Raw genomic sequence first — 22,929 nt, forward strand, 5'->3', positions numbered from 1 at the left:
GATCCTTTCCAGAGACAATGACCTAGCCCAGAAGAATATTCTTTCACCTTAAACAAACCGACAGACAAAAAAGTCAACTCCATCAGTAGGTCTTTGCGGATGCATCTTGTGAAGGTCAACACCGAGAGGGGTCAGACAGGATAATGAGATGCGTGAAGGGCAAAGGAATGGATCTCTAATGGTGAACTTTCAAGGCTCCCTGGGAGGCGAGCCCGATCAGGTTGGACACAGAGCTTTCTACCTGCTAATAGTGGGGTTCGGATGGATGACTGTTGGTGCAGGGTGTGTATAAAAATTAGTTTCTCCTTAGCTTAACTCTAAGGAGAATCAACACACCCAGGACTGAGGTCGGCGGTGGGTCTGTGGGTCTAGGAGGCAGGGCTGCAAAGGAGGAAGCCGTGTAGGCAAAGTCCTTCAAGGAAAGCCCCTGTGATAACAGAACCAGGAAGGCCACACCAGCTTGGTCTTCACAGCCGGTCCCAGCAGCCCTGGAACCTCTCACGATGTAAACCAAGAGGAAAGGGTCCTGGCAGGATTCTCGGGTAGCCAGACTCCTGAGAGTCAGGGCCGGGTCTCAGCCTGGGCTCAAAGACCCCGCCAGGAGGGCTCTGCCCTGCTTGCCCTCCCACCCCAGATGTCCAGCTCCTGCTGCCCATGGGCTCCGCCCCACCGGGTGGTGCTGCGTAGAGGAAATGGACAGTGCTCCGGAAAAAGTGCTCTGAAACCTTGGTTCGCGCATATCCTGGCTGTGGGGAGCCATCAAAGCTGTTTACTAGGCTATTTTTAGCATTAAAGACTCTGGTCTTTAATGCTCCCCCAGGCTGTTCATGCACCATCCCAGCCGAGCTTCGGGTTCTGGGGGCCCCCTGGCTCACTTTCTTGGGGTCCGAGCCTGAGAGTCCTGGGAAGCAGGCAGCTGCGGCCTCCAAGCTGAGGACTGAAAGACCCAGTGGACAGCTTGTTGCTCACCTAGTGTGGCCCCCGGCCTTTCATCTGCCCCAAGGTTTATTCTCAGTTGCTATGGAAGCCGCCTGTCTATAGATCCTCTGAGGACAAGAGACGGCCCCTTATGGTTCGAAATCCCTGGTGCTGCCTAGCCTGGGCGATGGCACCCTCCATGGCAGCAGCAGACAGTGACCTTGTGTTGGCACACAGTAGGAGCCCAAGAGCGGCCCTGTTGTGGTTAGCTGACATCAAGCCTGCCCCTGACTCATGGCTACCTAGTATGTGCAAGGGGATGAGACCACTGTGATCCCCAGGGGTCTCATGGGCGGATGTTCAGAAACAAATCGCCAGGCCTTTCTTCCTCGTCTTCCTCAGCTTGGAAACTCTGCCGAGAAATGCTCACTATCATAGCAACACGCGGCCTCCACCAGCGATGGGGGATGGCTGAGAATTAAGCCCTGGTCTCCTCATGAAAGGTGAGAATTCAAGCCCTGAACTACTCATAGTGCCTCCTTAAGAACTGCCTAATGAGTGGATTTTCCTTCTGCCTTACACTGAGCTGACATTGTTGATAGGCCTGGGGAGATGGCATGCCCGCCCACATGAAGGAGCAGGGTAGAAGGCAGAGGGAGGTGAGGAGAGCCCAGCTCCTGTGCCTTGGAGTGAGGGTCCTCCTCCCTGCAAGGCAGCTTTCACCCTCCCCTCCAAGTACGATGAGCACCCGCTGGCCAGACGCACTTTGAAGCTCTGAGAACGACAAGCGCATGCTGCAGCAACGAGCAGTCCGCCGAGGGAAGGGGCCCCACCCAAACCCTGCTGTCCGCGGGCCCTCGGGAGCGGCCTGCTGGCTTCCTGGCCCTTCAGCCATATTGTGCTTCAGTTCCAAGACATTCTGTTTCCATCCTGGCCCCACAGCACCCCTCTCTTCTCCCACCCTCCCAGAGGCTGACTGGCCTGCTGCAGTGGCCAATTTCGCCACCTCCTGGAAGCATGTGTACTGGGCATGGATGGGAACCAGTTTTGACTGTTGGGACTGTGAAAAAAAAAGACCAGGAAATTTTAAGCAGAAGTATTTCCTCTGGACCCAGTTAACCCTAACAGGGTTGTCTTAGGAGGACTCTTGATGTAGAAGTCAGTTTTGCCACTGAGATCAACGCAATGGGAGAGAAAAATGTCTTCTCTAGACCAGAAGCCACAGGACTGGCCTGCTGCTTGCCAGGAGAAAGGAGTCGCCTCTCTGACGTCATTTACACGATGCTGAAAACCTCTCCTCACCCAACCTCCAAAATAGGTCACCACCTGCCAAACTAGGCAGATACTCCCAGCCTAATAGGGTGGCTCGTGGGCCTTGACTTAAGGTGGCGGTTCTCAGGAGTAGGCTGGAAACTTGATAGCAAGACAGAGTCTTGCCCTCCACTCTCAATCCCCACCCTCAACCGACTGTCACACAACCTTTCCCAAGCTGGCAGGGTGGTGTAGCCTGTCCAGTCACACAGGACTCCCCACTGAGTAGGGCCCAGAGCTTGGTTTAATTCTGTAATGAGAGTCCCCCATATTTCCTCTGCCTGGGGCCCCCTTATATGGATAGCCAGTGCTGGGCCCAGAAATGTGTATTTCAGCCGGCTCACCCCAATGCTTCTGGTGCATGCCAAAGTTTGAAGTCCTTGAGTTCAGTCACCTCTTCTCCTAAAGCCCCTGGTGAAATAAATGCAGCTGGGAGCTGGCAGAGCTGAGGTTAGCAACACTATCGCCCACACCTGGAGCGTTGGTCCGTTATCAGTTCAGCTAAATGGTTAGTTGGTCCAGAGCAGGTGCATCGGCAGAGACCCTGAGCAGGAGTTGCGTATGGGAACATGCGTGTTACAAGACTTTTCCCATCAGGAATCATAAACAGGGGAGGCCACCAGGGTATGGCTCTGTCACACCCAGTGCTTGGCTCCGAGGGCCGCTCTGACTCTCAACAGGCAGCACTCGGTCCCTCAGAAACAGCAGCATTTGGGACTCCAGCGCCTTTGTGGAGCCTGTGTCCCGGGAGGTGGCGGTGTCCTGGAAGCCCCTTGGTAGGGACCTCTCCTGATTTGAATGTGTTTTCCTTGAGGGATGAAAATGGCATGTATCCCAGAGCCTTAATTCGGAGGTTCAAGGAAAAAGAGAAAACATAGTGAAAGGAGGCGGGAGCCATTGTAGAAAGACCCTTGGCCTCCTCTCCCAGCACCGATTCGTTCGTCGCCACCGCTCCTAGATCTCAGCGTACTCTGCATTCCTGCAGTAATCGGGATGGGAAAAGCTCCGTTTGGTGACTGAAGGTTCACTTTTCTAAGTGGCAAATGAGGCGGTCATTTCCTTGTCTTAGGAATTGGGCAAGAAATACCTGAGTTGATGTTTGTACTGGAGGGATACAATTTTCTTATATCAATACATGCGTGTTTATGGTTAAATACTGAAATAAAGGTCTGTGTTCTGAGGGAAATGGCTCAGGGCCTGGGCCTGAGAGGCCCGTTTGTCTGGGACGATAGCTGAGTCCTATTTTACAGCTAGTAGAAGTAGACTCGACTGGCTCGGGTTAGTCTAGGTGGATGGTTTAGATGTTGTCCCAGGTTGCCCTTAGCAACCACCTCTCCAGCCTGCCACCCGTGCAGTTGCCTCTTTACTCTGTTCCATGTCTCTGGCTTCCACCCTCCAAACCATTCAGCAGGCCACTACCAGAGAAATCACCGCTGAATGGTACTTGGAGATACCAAACCTCTGCCCCCAACCCTGGGATAGGAGATGCCCCCAGGGTCCCAGCCTAGTCCCTGAGATTGGGGAACGGGCCTACTTCTTCAGCCAGATGACCTCCTCTAACGTGCCCGGGAGGAGTTTGCTACTGACCACCCTCTCCGACATGCCCAGCCAGAGAAGCCCTTCTCTCTACTAAGTGAAATCCTGTCTTCCACGAGTTCCCTCGCCGTCTCCTTCTTGGAAACAGCTGTCTGCGACAATCTCTTTTTGTGTACTCCTGAGAGCCCTGCCACCACGGCCACACGGCCCGCCCAGCAAGATGAGGACAGGGATAGTGACCTAGACGCGTGGGCACAGGGACGGAATTTACCCGTGTTGATACTGTCTGTGGCACATTACCTACTTACTCAATCCTCACAAGCCAGAGCGATGGAAGTTAGTATCCTCCGCTAGCTGTGGGGGAAACTGGTGTTTGAAGTCAACGGCCTCATACGAATCAGGCTGGGAAGGGATCTGTTTATTGGGTTCTGAAGCCTGTACCTTGTTACGAGCGTGGCGTCTGCAGTCAGCTTCCTGAGTGTCAAATGGGCTCCGCAAGCTTTACCGTCTCAGGCTGGGGACTTGGCCTCTGGTGGCCTGGTCGGTAGAAGGAGACTGAGAAGAAATGTGGAGATGATGTAGCATACTTAGGTCCTGGTCCACAGCAATTGCTCAACATGTATTAGCACAGTGGTTCTCAACCTGTGGGTCACGACCCCTTTGGGGGTCGAAGGACCCTTTCACAGGGGTCACCCGATTCATCACAGTAGCAAAATGACAGTGACGCAGTAGCAACGAAAGTAAGTTTATGGTTGGGGGGTCACCACCACATAAGGAAGTGCATTAAAGGGTTGCGGCGTGAGGAAAGTTGGGGGCCACTGCTCTATGTGGTGGTGCTTGGCACGTGGCCGGTACATGGGTCTCGGCAGCGTGCATGTCCAGATATGGCCATTGGTGCCTCTGCACCCTCCCCAGAGGCCATCCACCTGTGCTCGTCACATCTGCCTTAAAGCCCTATTCTCACGAGTCCTTTAACCCCCCCCCCCCATCTTTCCAGTGTGCTCAGAAAACGAGTCTGAAGCGGAGGCTGACCAGCAGATGGATAACCTGTACCTGAAAGCCTTGGAGGGCTTCATTGCCGTGGTGACCCAAGACGGCGACATGATCTTTCTGTCCGAAAACATCAGCAAGTTCATGGGACTCACACAGGTGACCCCTTCCTTGGGCTCTTCCAGAAAGGGGAAAGCATTTCCATCGGTGGGCAGGAATTAGGGACCTCTCTGCTTTTGCCCACTCCGACCCTCCCTGGTCTCGGGCAGGACTCGCTGGTCTGCTTTGGAAATGGCTTTGGCATTGCTTATGGCCCTCCGCGGGGTAAGCTCTCTGCTGACTCCATAAACCGGCCAGCCTTTGGGAAGCAGCTCGCGGTCATCAGCGGGCACGCCTCTCGTCCATTCTTAGTGAGCCCAGAGACTAGACCCGGAAGAGGAGGAGGCCCCGCTCCAGAGGCGCCCTTTCCCCTGTTCTGGAATGTGACTCCGTTTCCTCCTGGAGTCTGCTACTGCAGCGTTAGGAATAACCAAGCCTGATCTTGCTTTTGAAATAGGTGGAGCTAACGGGACACAGTATCTTTGACTTCACTCACCCATGTGACCATGACGAGATCCGTGAGAACCTGAGTCTCAAAAATGGTAAAGTAGCCTTCCCGGTGTGCTTCCTTCCTCCTTCGCCCCCTGGGAGGAGTGCTGCATTCTGTTTGCCCATCAGGGCAGGACAGACAGCCCCTGGCCTTCACAATCCAGGAAAGACAGACACCCATAAAAAGCCGTGCAGGGCTGGGCTCTGCAGAGACATGTAGGCTGCGAGCTGTGATTGCAGCACTGGGAGAAGCCAGCACTCAGCGTTTATCTGCAGCTGGGTCTTCGAAATGCCTGGTATCCCAATCCGAGGCCACTCTTTTGGGTTAGGCCATGGTCTCTATGAGGTTTCAGCAAGCAAGAATCTAGCGCCTCTGCTGTGTGACCCCCTCAGACCGACACCCTTGTTTCTGCCAGTGCCTCCTGGGAACAGCTGCAGTGGCCTGTTCCTAGGTTACAAACCGCCTCAACGTGCAGTGGCTTCAACAAGCAATCATTTTCCTGTCTCTCACCTTTGATGGGCAGTTCTTTTGTTCCATGTCACCTGGGCAGCACAGCACATATCTGGGAGTTCACCTGGGCTGACCTGCATGACTCACTCTGTGGCCAATCCCGTTGGAAAGGGTTGGCCTCAGTGGGGATGCTGGGGTGGCTGGAGCCCTCTCCTCTCTGCATGGTGTCTCCAGGGTAGGCGGATTCCTGACAGGACAGGATTCTCAAAAGAGCACAGGTAGAAACTTCTGGGACCTCCCATGGGTTAGCCCTGCATCCATCGCGGAAGCAGAGGCTTGAAGTTGGAGCACAGCAAAGGAGTCTCATTTTCCTCTCCACCCCTGAAAGCCTTGGCCCTTGGAGTCTTGGGACCAGATGACTGTTGACCCTAATCTCAACTCAACTGTCTGGCCTGAGCCCAGTCCCTTCACCTCTCTGCTCCTTAGGGCTTTCATTTCCAATTGACTGCATGGGCCAGGCCACACCTGGGGCCTTCCAGCTCCCACATCCTGATTCACAGCCATGCGAGCTGTTTCTCTGAGTAGAACGTTAGAACTTTCGGTCCACTTATTCGGTATGGGCTCAGATTTGGTCAATCAGTAGCTCCTCATGGTATTGGACCTGTATCTGCAGACAAAGTTAAGGTGAGCTTCTAGAGCAGTGGTCCTCAACCTTCCTCATGCCGAGACCCTTTCATGCAGTTCCTCATGTGGTGGTGACCCCCCAACCATAACATTACCTTCGTTGCTACTTCATCACTGTCATTTGGCTACTGTGATCCATCGGGTGACCCCTATGAAAGGGTCGTTCAACCCCCAAAGGGGTCGTGACCCCACAAGTTGAGAACTGCTGTCCTAGAGGAAGGTAAGACCGAGAGACAGATTATGGAAGTCTTTGACAGTCAGGCAGAGGCTCTCCAACTTTATCCTGTAGAGCAGGGGTGTCAAACTGGCAGCCCGCGGGCCGCATGCAGTCCCTGAGGTAATGTTTTATGGCCCATGATGCTCGGAAGTAAAATCTAACGAGGTAATTGGGTGTACCATATTGCCTTGATTTCCCCTACGTGCTATTTTATTTATAACAATTTTTTTTTCTATATTCATTTTATTTCAGAGCATCATGGGCCATAAAACATTAACCGGGGGGCCGCATGCGGCCTGCGGGCCACCAGTTTGACACCCCTGCTGTAGACATGGGAACGTGTGAAGGTCGGGAGCAGAGTGAGTGATCAGAGCGGAGTTGAGAAAAGTTAACTCATGCCAGACTAGGGAGAATCTGGAGGTTAAATTATGAGGAAGCCACATTAATAATCCAAGAAAATAGCCGCACGAGAGTCTTTCTCCTGACACGTAGGTGGGTTCTGTTGGGTCCAGACAGCAACTCACTTTGTATCTTGTATCTCATTATCTGCAAGCTCCACCTATGCAAATGAAAATTATAATACACATAGCTAAGGATAGGACAGGGAGCATTGTCAAGATGAGGAAAGGCTGTTCTGTCTTACAAGGAGTAAGAGTTCCCATTGCCCATTGCTTAACTCTGCTACAGATGTCTAAAATAATTCAAGGGTGCTTCACCTCACCCCATACGCAGTGCTTCAGGGATGTGAATGTTCACTGGATCAAAGACATTTAGGTGAAGATGCTAGTGGCTGCACCTCACCTGCTGCCACGAATCTGATTTTGACTCTTAGCAACCCGGGCTGCAAATCTTTCTGAGAGCAGAAAGCCTCCTCTTTCTCCCATGGGGTGGCGGGTAATATTCAGACTATCGATGGTGTAGTTAGTAGCCCAGCTTCTTACCCACTGTGCCACCAGGGCTGCTGGTATAGGCCCAGCACGAGGCAGGGGTGGTAGTGTAGGCAGAAATCAGACATGGACCAGAGGGACTGAGCTGGCTCCTGCCATACCCAGGACTTTGTGTTGTATAAGGAGGTACAACCGGTTCTGATTGGACTTGGCTGTTTGGGGAGGCTAAAAGAGAGAGTTATGGTGTTGGTCTTGATGATTTATTCCATTCTGGCTGACAGTGGACCTGAGCTATCTTGAGTTACTCCTCAAAGTCAGCTTGCTCACCAAATCCCTGGAGATTCGGAGCAGAGGTTTCTCTTGTGCCTTGACGTGCGTCCGTCACTATCAAGAAGAAGTTGTTGGCACGTGAACTTGAAAGCAGTTGTTGGGGACGGCCAGTGGAGTGCAGCAGGGTTCAAATTGTTGAAGGCCAGTTAGGAAGCAAAGAACAGTCTGTGTGAGACGTATGCCCTGGGAGGAGGCGTGGCTGCTCAGAATCCCTGTTAGCCAACCCAGGGTGGCCTCAGGGGAGAGCATGTGTCATGGCTGCTGGATTGAGGACGGACCATGTCCTAGGTACGATAGGAAAGAACACGGCGGCCTTAGCCATACCTTTGGGGGATTGTGTCCCAGTTAAAGAGAGAAGCTGGAGATTAGAAACATTAATCCACAGGCCAAGAAGGTGCTGGGTGTGTGTGGTGGCCTGCAGGCGCTCAATGAGCAAGTGGGTGGTGGTCACGGGGTAAATGGAGAGGGACCTTTTGTTTGGGAAATACAGACAGTGTCTTTCCCAGGACAGTGACAGCAAAGCCCCTCTTCTGGGCCTAAGACAGAATTTGCCTGCCCTCCCCACCACCTTCATCCAGGCTCCGGATTTGGGAAGAAAAGCAAAGACATGTCCACCGAACGAGACTTTTTCATGAGGATGAAGTGCACGGTCACCAACAGAGGCCGAACCGTCAACCTCAAGTCAGCCACCTGGAAGGTACGACGGCCTCGGGGTGGGGCTGGAGTCCCGGCTGGGCGACGCTGGGCCCCGGAGCCCTGCTCCCAGAGGCTGGGCCTGTGTCTGACTCTTGCTGGTCTCTAGGTGCTGCACTGCACTGGCCAGATGAAGCTCTACAACAACGGGCCCCCTCACGGCAGCCTCTGCAGCTTCCAGGAGCCCCTGCTCTCTTGCCTCATCATCATGTGTGAGCCCATCCAGCACCCGTCACACATGGACATCCCCCTGGACAGCAAGACCTTCCTGAGCCGCCACAGCATGGACATGAAGTTCACCTACTGCGATGACAGGTGCGGGGGTCGGGGGGTGGCATCTGGTGTGCCTGCCTGTAGGGTCGGGGTGGGTCTCACCTGCATGTGTGTGTGTGGTTGTGCCCGTGGTCAAGGTCTGGGGTTGGGGCATCCGTGTGGTACTGCTGGGTGCGTGCAAGTGCGTGCGCCTGTTCTCCGGTCCGGTTCCATCAGTGCAGCTCAGGGGGTTCCTACTGTCATGTCCGGTGGCCTCTTCTATGTAGCGGCCTCAGAGTCTGTCTGCAGAGTTTTGCTACACCACCTTCCGCATATGGACCCCGCTCCGGAGGGAATTCCACGCAGGCTTCCTCCCCCAGGACGTAAGGGAGCTCTGGGCTGGGGAGCTCCCTCTTCCCTTCCCTTCCCTTCCCTTCTGTGTTTCCTGCTCCTGAGTGCAGCTCCATCCCAGCCATCGTGCTAATCAGGCTTTGAAGGGTTGTACTTTAAGAGTGTGAACAGCATCTACCGCAGCGGTTCTCAACCTGTGGGTCGCGACCCCTTTGGGGGTCAAACCACCCTTTCACAGGGGTCGCCGGATTCATCACAATAGCAAAGTGACAGTGGTGAAGTAGCAACGGAAATAATGTTACGGTTGGGGGTGTCACCACCACATGAGGAACTGTAGGAAAGGGTCGCGGCCTGAGGAAGGCTGAGAATCGCTGCTCTACAGTCTAATTGAGCCCGGTTCCCGGCCACCTCAGGTGTCTCGGGGTTTGGCAACAGTTGTGACTTTTCAGAAGCAGGTCTCGAGCCCTTTCTTCCTGGATGGGTTAGACAGGCCAACCTTTCCGTTCGTGCTCAAGCGCTTAACCATCCGCACTACGAAGGGCCTTCCCGACCCTGACGTCAGGCCCCTACGGAAATTCCTTTGTGGTAAAAAGGAGTGGCTAAGCGCATGGACGCTGGGGTAGATGGTTCCAATCCCATCACAAAGCTTTCACAGGACCTTGTTTTTCACCCACACAATCGCTGGATGGAAGTCGTTGCAAGAGCTCCTAAGACTATGGACTTTCTCCTCAAAGGACGGTGTCAGCTTGTGTGAGTCTGAGCGGACTAGAGAAACAAGTCAGGGAGGCTCATATGTGTAGAAGAAAGAGCTTTATATAAAAGAGCAATTGCGTATTGAGAAGCCATCCCAGCCCAGTCCAGATCAAATCAGTACGTCCAACATTAGCCCATATGTTCGATATGAGTCCATAAATTTTTCTTTAGACTCACGCAGCCATGCAAGGACGCTGAGTGCAGGAAGATCACAGGCCAGTGGGTGGAAAGTCCTGTGGATCCAGTGGCGGTGGACACATCTCAGCACTGGCGTGGGTGTCCATGTGGCTCCTCCAGCTCCAGGGCTCTGGCTTCATCAGCTTGGTTCCGTGTGGCTTGTCAACAGGAATGCCTCCCAGGGAATGAGTGTAGGTCTGGCCTCCAGTGAGCTATTTATCGCCTTAGCGGCTCCAAATGAGGTCATCCAGCTGCGACCTGATTGACAGGCTAAACCCCATCCCTTCACTCTTAATTGTCTCAAGTTGACACCAGATTTTGTAACTACCACACAACTTGAGGGTTGGATCAGGGTGGCAAGTGGCTTGACTTATAATGCAATGGCATGTTCAAGCCCCACCCCAGCTCCTAGCTCTCGAATTTGTCTGACGTCTGGCTCCATCACTGGAAATGCAGGGTCCTGATGATGGTGAGGCGGAATAGACAGGGAGGAGGAGTAGAAGGGGTGAGCAAAGATCACCGCTAAGGAGTGACAGAAAAGTCAAGAGAAGGTGTTGGCTGAGGGACACAGAGCCCAAGTTGGCCTGACCTAGTCAATGTGACCATGGCCTGAAGGCTGGGCATCCCTGCGTGTGCCCTGCTGGCACCCCCCATCTGGCCTTGACTTTCTGTAGGATCCAGGCACCATTCCCCATGGCTGCTCTTTGCCCCTTCAACCATGCCCCTGGCATTGCATATGGTCGCTTCTCAGGAAAATCCCACGAACTCCATTTCCCCGTCTCTCAAAGGGGAAGGATAACACTCGTCAACCTAAGATGTGACCGTGGCCACGAGAAGCCTCTGAAAAGCCCAGGCCCTGTTGCACATGCAAAGCTTCTCGTCATCGCTTATGTCAGGCTCCCTGTTCTAACCCTCCCACAAAGCACATCCTCCCCACCGACCTCAGGGAGCCAGGATCCCGTCTAAAGGCGCTTAGTAACTGGGGTGGTGGAAAAGAATTAACGAGCTGTCCTCGTCACCGGCAGGAAACTCCAGACTGTCCCCGGTAGACATTTCTCATGAAGTTCATGGTCTTTATTAAATGATAAAGACAACGCTGTCCCTATTCGAAAACCTGTCAATATCCCATACGTAAAGAATAAGAAAGAACATGGAAGCTATTGTGACTTCGGGAAGGGGTAAAGTGGGGGCTGGAGATGACATGGACATAATAACTCAATTTCAAGGCTCCAATATATTGTTGACCAAGAGTGAGAGAAGCAGTTCTCCACCTGTAGGTCAAGACCCCTTTGAGGATTGAGCAACCCTTTCCCAGGAGTCGCCCGATTCATAACAGTAGCAAAATGACAATGATAAAGTAGCAACGAAAATAATTTTGTGGTCGGGGGCTTACCACCACACAAGGCACTGTATGAAAAGGTCATGGCATGAGGAAGGTTGAGAACCCCTAGCATAAAGAGTCATTCTAAGTTATGGTGTATTCATTGTCTTCTCTTTAATGGCTTTCCATGGTATAGCCTGTAAGCAACTACCGTTTCGATAAAAGAAGGGCATGGGGCATTGGGCATTGAGCCAGCGCCTGAAGAGGGCATGTCCCCAGCAAGGAGAGGCCTTGTGCCCCACCTCCTCCTGTGACTCAGGCCTGGTAGGCAGCACAGACACCTGATGGCCTCTTTCGGGCCTTGTGACTCATATGTGGAGGGTGAGATTGCCGATAACTTCTGCTGGACACCTGGCGTTTTCAGCCAAGTCTTGCCTTCCAGGCACCTGGCTCGCCGAGGCAGGCTCTGCCTGCAGTGGCGCTGGCGAGAGGAAGGAGGAGGCGGTCCAGACCGGCTGTGCTCGGATACACTGAAGTTGGGCTTTGCCACTCACAGATTCATTGTTCGGGGCTTTCACCACGTCTAGAAGTGACTATTTTAAACCTGTTTTCTAAATCACTTTTAGGAGAGCTGGGGCCGTTGTTGTTTCAGTAGCTTGTTTTGCTTTGTTTCACTTGGTGTTAGGGTGAGAACTGGCAGGAAGGGGCACATGCGTACACACACACACACACACACACTGACACGCCCTTCTCCTGAAGCCCTGTCTTCGTGATCGAGTACTGCTGTCCTAGAAATCCCACACGTGAGTGGCTTTGATAAATCAAGTCCATTTCCCACAGTTTAGGAAGCGCAAAGTCCAAGTTTCTGGTGCTGGCTCCAAGGGAAGGCTTGCGGTCTCTGTCAGCTCTAAGGGCCAGTGCTGGTCTCTTCGGCTCCCTCTCCTGGCTCCTGGTGGTTGGCCACCAACTCCCCCATCTCTGCTTGCTGGCTTGCTTGAATCTGCTCTTTTTCATACCTTGTAAGGGAGCCTGAGGAAGCAGTTTGCTCCCATGAAGATGGTCAGTCTCAGAAGCGCTGTCCTATAGGATTGCTGAAAACCTAAATTTGCTCATCAGCTGTGGACCAATCCATATAGAGATCGACTCAAAAGACTCCCTCCACTCATCCTGCTTCATGAACGTAACAAAGACCGCCCAATTCCCAAATGGGATTATTACCACAGGCATCGAGGTTAGGATTGATGACACATTTTTCTGGGGGAGAGGGAGCCACGATTCAATCTATAATAATACCCTTTTGTGATAAATGCTTCAAAACCAGTACCTTCCTGTGTTAGCCAGTGGGGAAGGGCTAACATTTCCGCCAGGAAATAACCAGGTGTACTGATGGCTGGCACACACAAGACGCCATGGTTTCCCACAAAGGGGATTGTTTTCCCTTCAGGGAAACTAGGACGCATCTCATGAAAATGCGAGGCAATTAGGAGCCCCAAAAGCACTTTCGAGGTGCTTTGGAACTTTTCACTCATCAAACAACAAGAATAAAGAGATCGTGGATAAAATGAGAACACCGAGGAAAGAGGAGAAAGAAAGAAAAGATTACTAAGAGATTTAAAGAAAGAAGAAGAAGGCTGTCCCCACACAGATGAAGTCCTCATTGGACTCCCTTGGACCACTGACCAGGAAGGGGAAGTAGTCTTTCCCTCGCAGGCAGAGTGTACTGGAAACTGTATCACCACAGGTAGAATCAAGTTAAAATTCAACACCCTGTCATGTGCTTTCCCTTCTTACCCACTTTTAACGTGTCCTGCTTTCTATTATCTCCTGCTTGTTCTTGGATTGAGGTGTTTCTGTATTTTATTTTACTGTTGTTGTTGGGGGAGTTTGTATTATTTCCTTTATATGAAATGCACGATACATGAAGCTAGAGAAACAGTAGCTAAATTAATCGTTCCTTAGGGTTATGATAGCTAGAGATGGGGGTGGGGAGTAATGGGGTGCTAATAATAATAGATATGACAATGAAGAAAATATTTTAAAATTGATTTTGGTGATGATTATCTGTATGTTTTTAATATAGTTAAGCCATTGACATGCGTGGCACATGAATTATGTGCCAATAAAACTTTCTGTTTAAAAAGGAGACCTACAAAAATATATACACAGAAATAATTAAATAAAAGAAAAGCCAGATAATAATAAATAAAAATATTGAGAATGCTGGTTGCCTATAGAAGATAGAGGCAGTACAAATATGACCAGAACAGGGTGCACAGAACAGCTTCAAAGAAACATTTCTACTCCGGCAGCTGGATGGCAGATATAAGTGTGGTCAATTTTAGTGCTGTTATTTTAAGACATAGTTCCATTGGCATAGTATTTACTTCTAAAAATAATACATCAGTAATGTAAATAAATATATTTAAATTCAGGAAAAATAAATTCTAAATGAATATGCCAAGGTGGTTTAATTTATGTAAATGTCAAAGAGAGAAAACAATACTGTTTTGAAACACATATGTTTATTGGGGGCGGGGTCGAGGACTATTGTCTGGTATGTAACTTTCAGGCTGTGCCCAGAACCACCTGCTCTGAATCATCTGAGATTGAGGTCAAAGAATGCAGATGGCTCAGAATGCATTTGTCCTGCACCTCAGAGATAAGGGTCAGAGGACTATACGGATTATTTGAGACAATCAACATTTTGAAAAGCGAGTTCTATAATAATATATATATATATTGGCTTACCTTCATGTATATGCTGTCACTTGCTCAGGTAAAGGGGAGTAGAGAAGAGTGGAAAGATGAACGAAGTCCCAGTTGTTAGTGTAATTGATCATCTCTTCTCCACTCATGCCAATGCACAGAGTATACACTCTGTTTCCTAAAATACAGAGCAGCTAATTAATGAACTGTTATTTTTTTAGCATTTTCTATTTATCGAATCTGTTAAATCAAAGAAGTAAAGAGATGATTCCTGCTATCTAAGACTATATAGTCAAAGGCATGAGCAACTTGTACCACAGTGAATGGGACAAAATAGGACATTCCATTTACCTAAAAGGAAGCCCATAGTTATTCCCAAGTAATTTATGGGTAATTTTTAAATGGGTGTTTATTAAATTCATGGAAGCTGCCATCTAGTGGCAAAGTAGAATATCTATGAAAGAAACCAACCTATCAAAGAGGGTGGGCGCAGTCTTGCTAATGCACATAATCCCACTATGAATTTCTTTTAGTCAGTTTTAGAAGGCTTCCTGTACCTTATAAATAAACCATCAAAGCAAATTATGTGGAGAGGAACAATATCACTTGGGGGGGGCATATAATGAAACATTCAAATTAATAAGGAATGACATAGAATCTCTACAGAGAAGGGGAAAGGACTGAGGACAACCCTGTTGTGTCATTGAATTAAAGGGCAAAGCAATCACAGGAAGTGCCGCTTCATAACTTAAGATGCTGTCCCTTCTAAGTCTGTGAACTAAGTTGATGATTCATCATTTTCAAATAAGTCAGAAATAGTAAAGGTAAGAAATGTTAAGGAGAAAGTTGAAGGTCATGGTGAAAATGTCACTAAAGAAAATTTTTTAGATGCCATGAGCTATATCACACACACATGCCCCTCCCTAATCCACCTGGAAGCCGGTGGTATGGAAGTCTGAGAAGAAAATAGGCTGGCTTTGGGAAAATTTGTAGTAAGCCTATACATACATTCCTTGCATATTGGGAAACAGTACAAGTACTTCATATTATTTTAGAGGGTAAGTATCTTTTTTTTAAGGCAAAAGCACCTTTCAGATGAATACATTACATGTCGTTATTTTAATTTCTATACAGTGTCTTCTAAATCACTGTGCAGACTGACATGTTAACCTTTCTCTGCATATTTTAAGTAAGAAGAGCGTGTTTCTTTACATCATAAGGGTAGGGGGGAAAAGTGTTAAAAAGCTTTCCTTGCGCAGCTGTGTCTTCTTCTAGGCAACCGTTTCTAGATCAGTCTAACAGAGTTAGGGAATACACAGAATGCTTGCATGTTATCCTGTCTGTCCAGCACCCACCCCGCCCCGTAGAGAGGTAGACGGGTAGGGCTTCAAAGTTCAGTGTTGTCCTTGCCTGCCACTGAGTGGATTCCCATTGACAGCAACCCTACAGAAAGAGCAAGGCTGCCCCACAGGGTTTCCTCGGCTGTGCACCACCAACCTCTCTGTTAGCATCTGAGCGCTTAACCACGGTGCCGCCAGGGCTCTAGAACCTCACAATCCAAAGGGGATGCCTTCTATGGGATCTGCTTCAAGTCAAGGTTTGAAGATTTCCTTCCACTGCGTCTGGGTTTGAAGGTGACAAAAGGCGGCGAGTGAGGGGAATGGGTCAGCCACCCAAGACAGTGGCCCTAGGAGTGAGCCGGGGCTGTCTTCCTATGAATCATCACAGCACGCTGTCAGGGTGGGGACCACCTTTGCCTTCTATGCAGAGCTGACGTGGTATTGCTCAAAGCAAGCACAGTCTGGCTGTAAATATACCACGACCAGCAGGAAGCACAGGAATCAGAGTGAGTACTCTGAAGATTTAGGAAATTCCATTCCAACGGTTATAAGCATCAAAAAAGAAACAGAAATGAAGTAAATCAAATTGACCCGAGGAGAGGCCGTGGCCGAAAGGGTGGAGGGAGAGAGAGCGGCCTTTGAGTCTGGCTCATGAGCAGATCTGGCCTTTGAACACTCAAGTCCTGAAGACTTTCATCCTCGTACCCAGTTGAAGACAGCCTGTATTCTCACGCCCTCTTGTTTGCATGATTAATTTCCTTAGCATATCCGTCTCTCACCTCATCAGCCACAGCCAGACCTCATTTGCCTGCAGGCCGTGGCAGAGTCTGGATTGCCATGCCCCACTTAGACCTCCTGGACACACTGGGAACAGGGGCGGGCCATCCTCAGCCCGAGGCAGCTGGATGCCGTCTGCCCGATCGGGGGTGGCCCAACATGGTAGCTAAGAGGATCGATCGTCTTCTCTGTAGCACTCGGAGTATGGTTACAGAGCAATGAACAATTGCCACTGTACGCTTGGAAGGCATATTTGACGCTGCAGTGTGGAGCCCAATGGTTGACGTGTGTGTTTACTTGGGCTAATGCTCACTTCAGAAGTTAATAATCCTCCCCAACGCCCGGCTTTCTTGTCTTCATCTCTCTCCTGACTGCATCCCCCCCACGGCCTGTCTTCCCAGCTCATGATTAAGAGTAACTGCTGGCCTCTCACTTTGGAATCTAGTGCCTTAAATAAGGTGACCACCTTAAATAAGGTGACCAGATTTGAACATTGGTAAAGCGGGACACCCTTGATAAAACTCATATCCTGGTGAAATAGCCACATGGCAGCCGAAAACCATCTACCCTAGCTTGTCCTGCATTCTTTCCAAAAATCGGGACTTTTTAAAACACCACGGGATGCAGAAGCAATTGTTAAAAATCAGGACTGTCCCGCCAAAAGCGGGACGTCTGGTCACCTTAGAGCCTCTTGCGTTTCCCTCTTCTCGAAAAACACCGCAGCCCCACAGGTGGACTTTTCCGAATGATGGGTTAGTTCAGACTGATATGGTCCTCTCTCAGTGAGGCAATGGAGTTTAATTAGAAAGAAGAAAAGAAAGAATATCTCTATGTTTATTATAGATCATTTCCCTTGCCCCCGATGGAGGGGACAAATGAAATGGTGTTATCACAGCTCAGCTCTGAAGGCCGCTCTGGAAACATGGGAATTCGCTGGGAAAGGCCCCTCTGGCCTGGAGTACCGGCCCTATAAACAAGCTGGTTCATTAGCCTCTTCCCTGGCGTCCGTGTGCCTGCAGCTAGAGGCGAATGACCATTAGCTTTAAGTTGGGGTTTCCTGGCTTTGTGAAGTTTGACAACTCAATTGTGTTGGGGTTATGTGTATTTCCCAGTTTTTATAGCAGTCAGTTTAAAGGAATGGAGAGAGACATTAAATATTTATTTTAGCGGACAAGATAAATGCAAGCAGCGACCAGGAAGACAGCTGACAAGACTGAAAGCTGAGTTTGTTTGTCCGCTTGCGAAGCATGGCTATTGTGTGCCTTGCGACGACAACGGGCAATTAGATAAAGGATGGCATACCATCAGGCAGATGATCATAAATATTTACTTGGAGCCCTGTCACTTAAGCATACTAACCTTGGAAGATGTCACTTCTGCAGGGAGTAGAATCAGCTCTTTCCCAGGAAACCCATGGCCTCGTGTTGAGGATCTCTAGAAGTTTCTAGAGCAGTCCAGGAGCTAAAGCAGTTTCTCTAGCAAATCAGTGAGCCTGTGAACGACTAGCGATGGTCAGCAGGGCCCCCCAGTGCACGTCTGGTGCCTAACCCCAGCTGGAAAGGGGCGCTGTGACTCAGGCTCCAGAGAAACGCAGTGGTGGCGAAGGAAGGACGGGTACGGTCCTCTCTCCTCGGTCCACCCTTGCTAAGGCGCCATGGCCAGGCTGCTGGGCCCTCCCTGTGCTGCTGCAGAGTTCAGGGACTTCGTGCCCGGCTACCTCAGGGGAGAGGCCCAGAAAATCAGCTCTGTTGAAAACTCTGCGGAACACTGGATGGCCAGCCGGTGTTTTCACTGGCCAGAAGGAAGCCTATCTCTGTGACTCTGCCTCTGTGTTTCCTCCTGCCCTGGAGCCCAGGAGCGGGAAGCAGCAGGAGCCGGGAGACCCCTGTGAGGTCACAGGCAGAATTCAGTGGAGTGGGTTCCTCAGCACAGAGGGGGCTCCCCTGCTCACTCGGCAGAAGGGCCAGCTACCCGGTTCTCCCCCACGTGGGCCCAAGTCATTTTCACTTTCCATTTCCATCGCCCCCTGCTAGCTGATAGAGGAATCAGGAGACCCCAGTTTTCATCCATGCTCCGCCCTTGGCCACAAATCCCCCGCCCCCCTTCCCGATCTCTACTCCTTTATCTGCAAATCCCAGGGAGGTCACTTTTATGGCCCCTGCCAGTGGTTCTTCAAGAATATGCGTCTGTGCATATTGAGGGGGGAAAGGAAGTCCCCTGAATCAGTGCCTTTCCTTCCCCAAGCATGACTTCAGGAAGGGCCGGGACAGTGGGGGTTTGGGTGGGGCCCCCAGCTGCAAGCTGACCACGGACTGGGTTGAGATTGCTTGTAGGACCGGCCCCGCCCAGCATGCTGGTATGTGTGCCTCTGAATGCCTGCATTCTGCTTCCCCCTCTGGGCTTCCCTCCCAGGGCCCCTGCCCACCTCCTGCTCCCGGCTGATAAGCTCTCCCTTGCCCGCTTGCTAATTGTCCATTACTGTTCTTCAGAATCACAGAACTGATTGGGTACCGCCCTGAGGAGCTGCTTGGCCGCTCAGCCTATGAGTTCTACCATGCACTGGATTCAGAGAATTTGACCAAAAGCCACCAGAACTGTAAGTTCTAGGGGTGCCCACGGGGCTTCCCTGTGTCCTTGGACTCTGGGCCTGTGTGGGGTGTGACCGGTGAGGCGAGAGTGAGGCTTAGTCATTTTCTTTCTAGAGGTGCCATCTTGTGTGGCGCACAGACTCCTCTACCCTCAGGATGGCTAGTGACCCAGGGCTGCCACCTTCCTGAAGGACACCTCATGCAAATTAGATCGAGTACGTCTTCCTCAGGAGCCTGGCCGTCTAGTGGTTACATGTCAGGCTGCTGGCTGCGAGGTCAGCACTTTGAAACCATCAGCTGCCCTTGAGCAGGAGGAACTTCTTTGAAGAGTTCCCATCGTGGCAGCACCCAGGAGCGGGTCTGCCCTGTCCTGTAGGGTCCCTGTCCTGTGAGTCGACATCGACTCGGTGGCAGTGAGTTTTTCAGATCCCTTCCTGCCCACAGGCAGGACCCCACCCAGGCACCCAGCTTACATGGAGCAGGGATGGGGGGACAGACTCTCCGTCCCCATCTACCGCCTCCCCTGAGCAGCGGCCTGCCCCGCACAGCCGTGTGCACCAGTGCTGCAGGCAGCTAGGTCACCTGTCGCCAGCGTGGGCTCTGTGCTCTGTACGGATGCAAGTGATGGGCACTGGGAGAGGGAAAAGAAAGTGCACGATCCTGGAGGAGGGCCTTGAAGGCTAAGGAGTGTGCTTGAGGCACAAGAGATGGTAGCATGTTACCAACTAACTTCCACTTTGGTGGGAGGAATAGATGGCTTGATATGAGAGGTGGGCCGTGGCTGTCCAAGAGCTTGCTGGCTGGAGTCAGAGAAGTCAGTTGAAGGAGGCTCTCCGGGCCGCCAGGGAGAGCCTGGAAGCTGTGCGTTTCAGCCAGAGAGAAATCAGGCCGTGTCAGCTAGGACCTTCCGCCACGATGGCAGTGCTCTCTGGGTGTGCTTCCGCATGTGGCCACCGAGTGCTTGAGGTGTCATGGGACAAATGAGGAAGCAGATGGTTTTCCCTTCTTTAAACTTGTTAGCTTTATTTTTTTTAATGTATTTATTTTTATTTAAAATTTTGTAACTTAAATGGCACCCCCGTGCTGCTGGCTACCATGTTAGACAAGGTAGTTCTAACGCCTTCCCTTGGCCGGGTTCCCATTTCGGGCTTCCCCTTTGGAAGCAGATAGTCCTAGGTAGTGTACTATATTCCATACTGCCCATCGACATGCAAGGACTCAGGACCTATAGTCCTGTTTGGGCTCGCTGCAGGTAATAGGAAAAAGTGGGATCCATCCCTTTCCTAGGGGCTCTTACTTCTAAGGAGGGACAAGGAAGTCTTTGAGCTCCGTGGGAGTGAGTGGCTCACAGCACTAACCACACAATCTTGCTTGGCATTGGGCACAGAGCAGACGTTAAATGAACAATCGCCCGAGGTGACGAAAATGTATGCTGAGAGCGCATGCTCCCAAACAAGTGCCCGTAGTGGTGCACACAGGGGTGCTGAGATCATAGGAGGATTGAAAATGACCAAGTTAAGTCTGAGAAGCTCCTGAGGGGCCTGTTGACCTTGGGGGTCCAGGGTCGGTTGTGGCCCAGAGTGGCAAGGAAGAGAATGGAAGGAAGTCTGAATGTGTGAGACCCCTACATTCATGCATCAGTCCCAAGGTCAAGACAGCTTCTGCTCCCAGGGCATGTACACAGGGCACTCTGACCCAGCTGGCCCACTGATTTCCCAGGGTCTGGCTTTCTGGGCCTCCCTTCCGTTAGCCATAAAACTAAGGAAAACCAAGCCTTCCTTCCCAGACTAGGGTGAAGTCAACACCACGGACAAATGCAGACGTTCCTGGGAATTGCAAAAGGACAAATTTAACTCTGTCTTTAAGGGGGGAGGTAAGGGATACTCTCTCATCAAATGAAACACAAGTTGGCTTCTTACTAGGAATATACAATGGAATTCCCCGCCTTCTTTTTAGAAACTCTTTTACCCATGAAGACAACTGGAAGAGAAACGGGCCCTATCAGTCTTCTCCCGACTCAGCAGAAAAGGTTACGTTTGCTACCAAATGAATGTACCAAGCATTAGACCCCAAACCACTTTCTACGAAGGCAGTTTTGACACCTGGGGACCCCGGTTATGTCAGAGTAGAACTGTGCTTTGCAGGGCTTTCAACGGCTGACTTGGGGGGCGTGGCACCTCAGGCTTTCTTTCAAGGCTTCTCAGCGTGGGCGCAGCATCTAGGGGTCGAATGTGCTCGCTGTGGCAGCCGCCCACCGAAACCCAAGCAATGAACCTCACTGCCCATGGAGTCAATTCTGACGCATCGCGTGGAACTCTCCCTGTGGGTTCCCAAGGCTGTCACTCTTTACAGGGTAGAAAGCCTCTTCTCTCTCCTGCAGGAGCGGCTGATGGGTTCAAATTGCCCACCCCTTGCAAATATCAGCCCAGTGCATAACCACTATGCCGCTAGGGCTCAGGGACCCTTTAACGGTTGCTGTGAAGAGTCACATCGATTCCAACTCATAGCAATCCTTTATGGGAGGTGAACTGCTCGGTAGCGTTCCCGATGCTGTATTCGTGATGGGAGCAGACTGCTTGATCTTCTCTCCTGCTGAATTGTCAGGTGGATTCGAACTGCCAGCCTAGCAGCTAGCAGCTGAGCTCATAGTCCCTGCGCCATTAGAGCTCCTGTTGCATAATTGTTGTGCCATGGCGAACAACCTGGTGCACAACAGAATGAAACCCGACCCCGTCCTGCGCCATCCTCACAATTGATCTGATGTTTCAGCCCTTTGCTGGAGCCACCGTGTCAATCCAGCTTGTGGAGGGACGTCCACTTTTTCTCTGCCCCTCTGCTTTACCGATCACGATGTCCTTCTCCAGGGATTGATCGTCTCTTGACAATATGGCCAAAGTACATGACACGAGGTCTCACCATCCTGGCCTCTCAGGAGTATTCTGGCCGTACTTCTTCAAAGAGAGATTTCTTCATTCTTTGGCAGTCCATGATATTTCAATATTCTCCACCAACACCATACTTCAAATACATCGACTCTAGTTCAGTCTTCCTTATTCCATGACCAACGTTCACATGCATACGAGACGATGGAATGGATCAGACATGGTTTGGATCAGACGTGCCTGAGTCCTCAAAGGAACATCCTTGATTTTCAACACTTTACAGAGGCCTGGTGCAGCAGATTTACCTAAGGCCTGCGTCCTTTGTTCTCTTGACTGCTGCTTCCGTGAGCAGTAATTGTGCTTTCAAACAAGATTATCCTTGACAATATCAGTCTTTCCTCCATTTATCAGGATGTTACCTAATTGTTCAAGTTGTGAGGATTTGAGGCTTCGTTTACAGTGAGTTGTAATCCAGAACGAAGGCTGAAATCCTTGGTCTTCATCAGCAAGGGCTTCAAGTCCTCCTCACGTGCGACAAGCAAGGTTGTGTCGTCTAAATATCGAAGGTGTTAATAAGCCTTCCTCCAACCCTGAGGCCACATTCTTCTCCATGTAAGCCAGCTCCTGAGGATTTTCTCAGCATACAGATTGAACAAGTATGGTGAGAAGATACAACCCTGACACACACCTTTCTTGGTTTTAAACCCTGCAGAATCCCTTTGTTCTGTTTGAACAACTGCTTCTTGATCCATGTACAGGTTCCCCATGAGCACAATGAAGTGTCCTGGAATTCCCATTCTTCTCAAAGCTGTCCATAGTATGTTATAGTGTACACAGTTGGCTGTCTTTGCATAGTCAATAAAGGACAAGTCAACATCTTTCTGGTAGTCTATACTCTCAAACAAGATCCACCTGGCATCAGCAATGATGCCCCTTGTTCCACGTCCTCTTCCGAATCTGACCGGAACCTCTGGCAGCTCCCTATCAATGTTCTGCTACAACCGTTGTTGGATGGTCTCCAGCAAAATTGTACCTGGCATGTGCTAGCAATGATATTGTTCTATAGTTTGAGCATTCTGTTGGGTCACCTTTTTTTTGAATGGGTACAAATATAGATCTCTTCCAGTCAGGTAGCCAGCTATCTGGCTTCTTCCACATTTCCTGGCGTAGATGAGTG

The 22,929-nt window shown here is 50.7% G+C and overlaps 1 protein-coding gene across 1 annotated transcript in view; it reads left to right on the forward strand.

Annotated features, from left to right (window-relative positions):
* The window catches only part of EPAS1 (endothelial PAS domain protein 1), a 97,065-nt gene that overhangs the window by 55,212 nt on the left and 18,924 nt on the right, over window positions 1–22,929 (forward strand). The window contains exons 3-7 of the mRNA XM_045285681.1: window positions 4,763–4,914; window positions 5,312–5,396; window positions 8,491–8,609; window positions 8,715–8,920; window positions 18,772–18,878. Coding sequence (XP_045141616.1) covers window positions 4,763–4,914; window positions 5,312–5,396; window positions 8,491–8,609; window positions 8,715–8,920; window positions 18,772–18,878 — 669 coding nt within the window. The remainder of the gene's footprint in view (window positions 1–4,762; window positions 4,915–5,311; window positions 5,397–8,490; window positions 8,610–8,714; window positions 8,921–18,771; window positions 18,879–22,929) is intronic.

This window comes from Echinops telfairi, unplaced genomic scaffold, assembly GCF_000313985.2.
Source record: "Echinops telfairi isolate 266 unplaced genomic scaffold, ASM31398v2 ScPeMD7_7475;HRSCAF=8513, whole genome shotgun sequence".
NCBI lineage: Eukaryota > Metazoa > Chordata > Mammalia > Afrosoricida > Tenrecidae > Echinops > Echinops telfairi.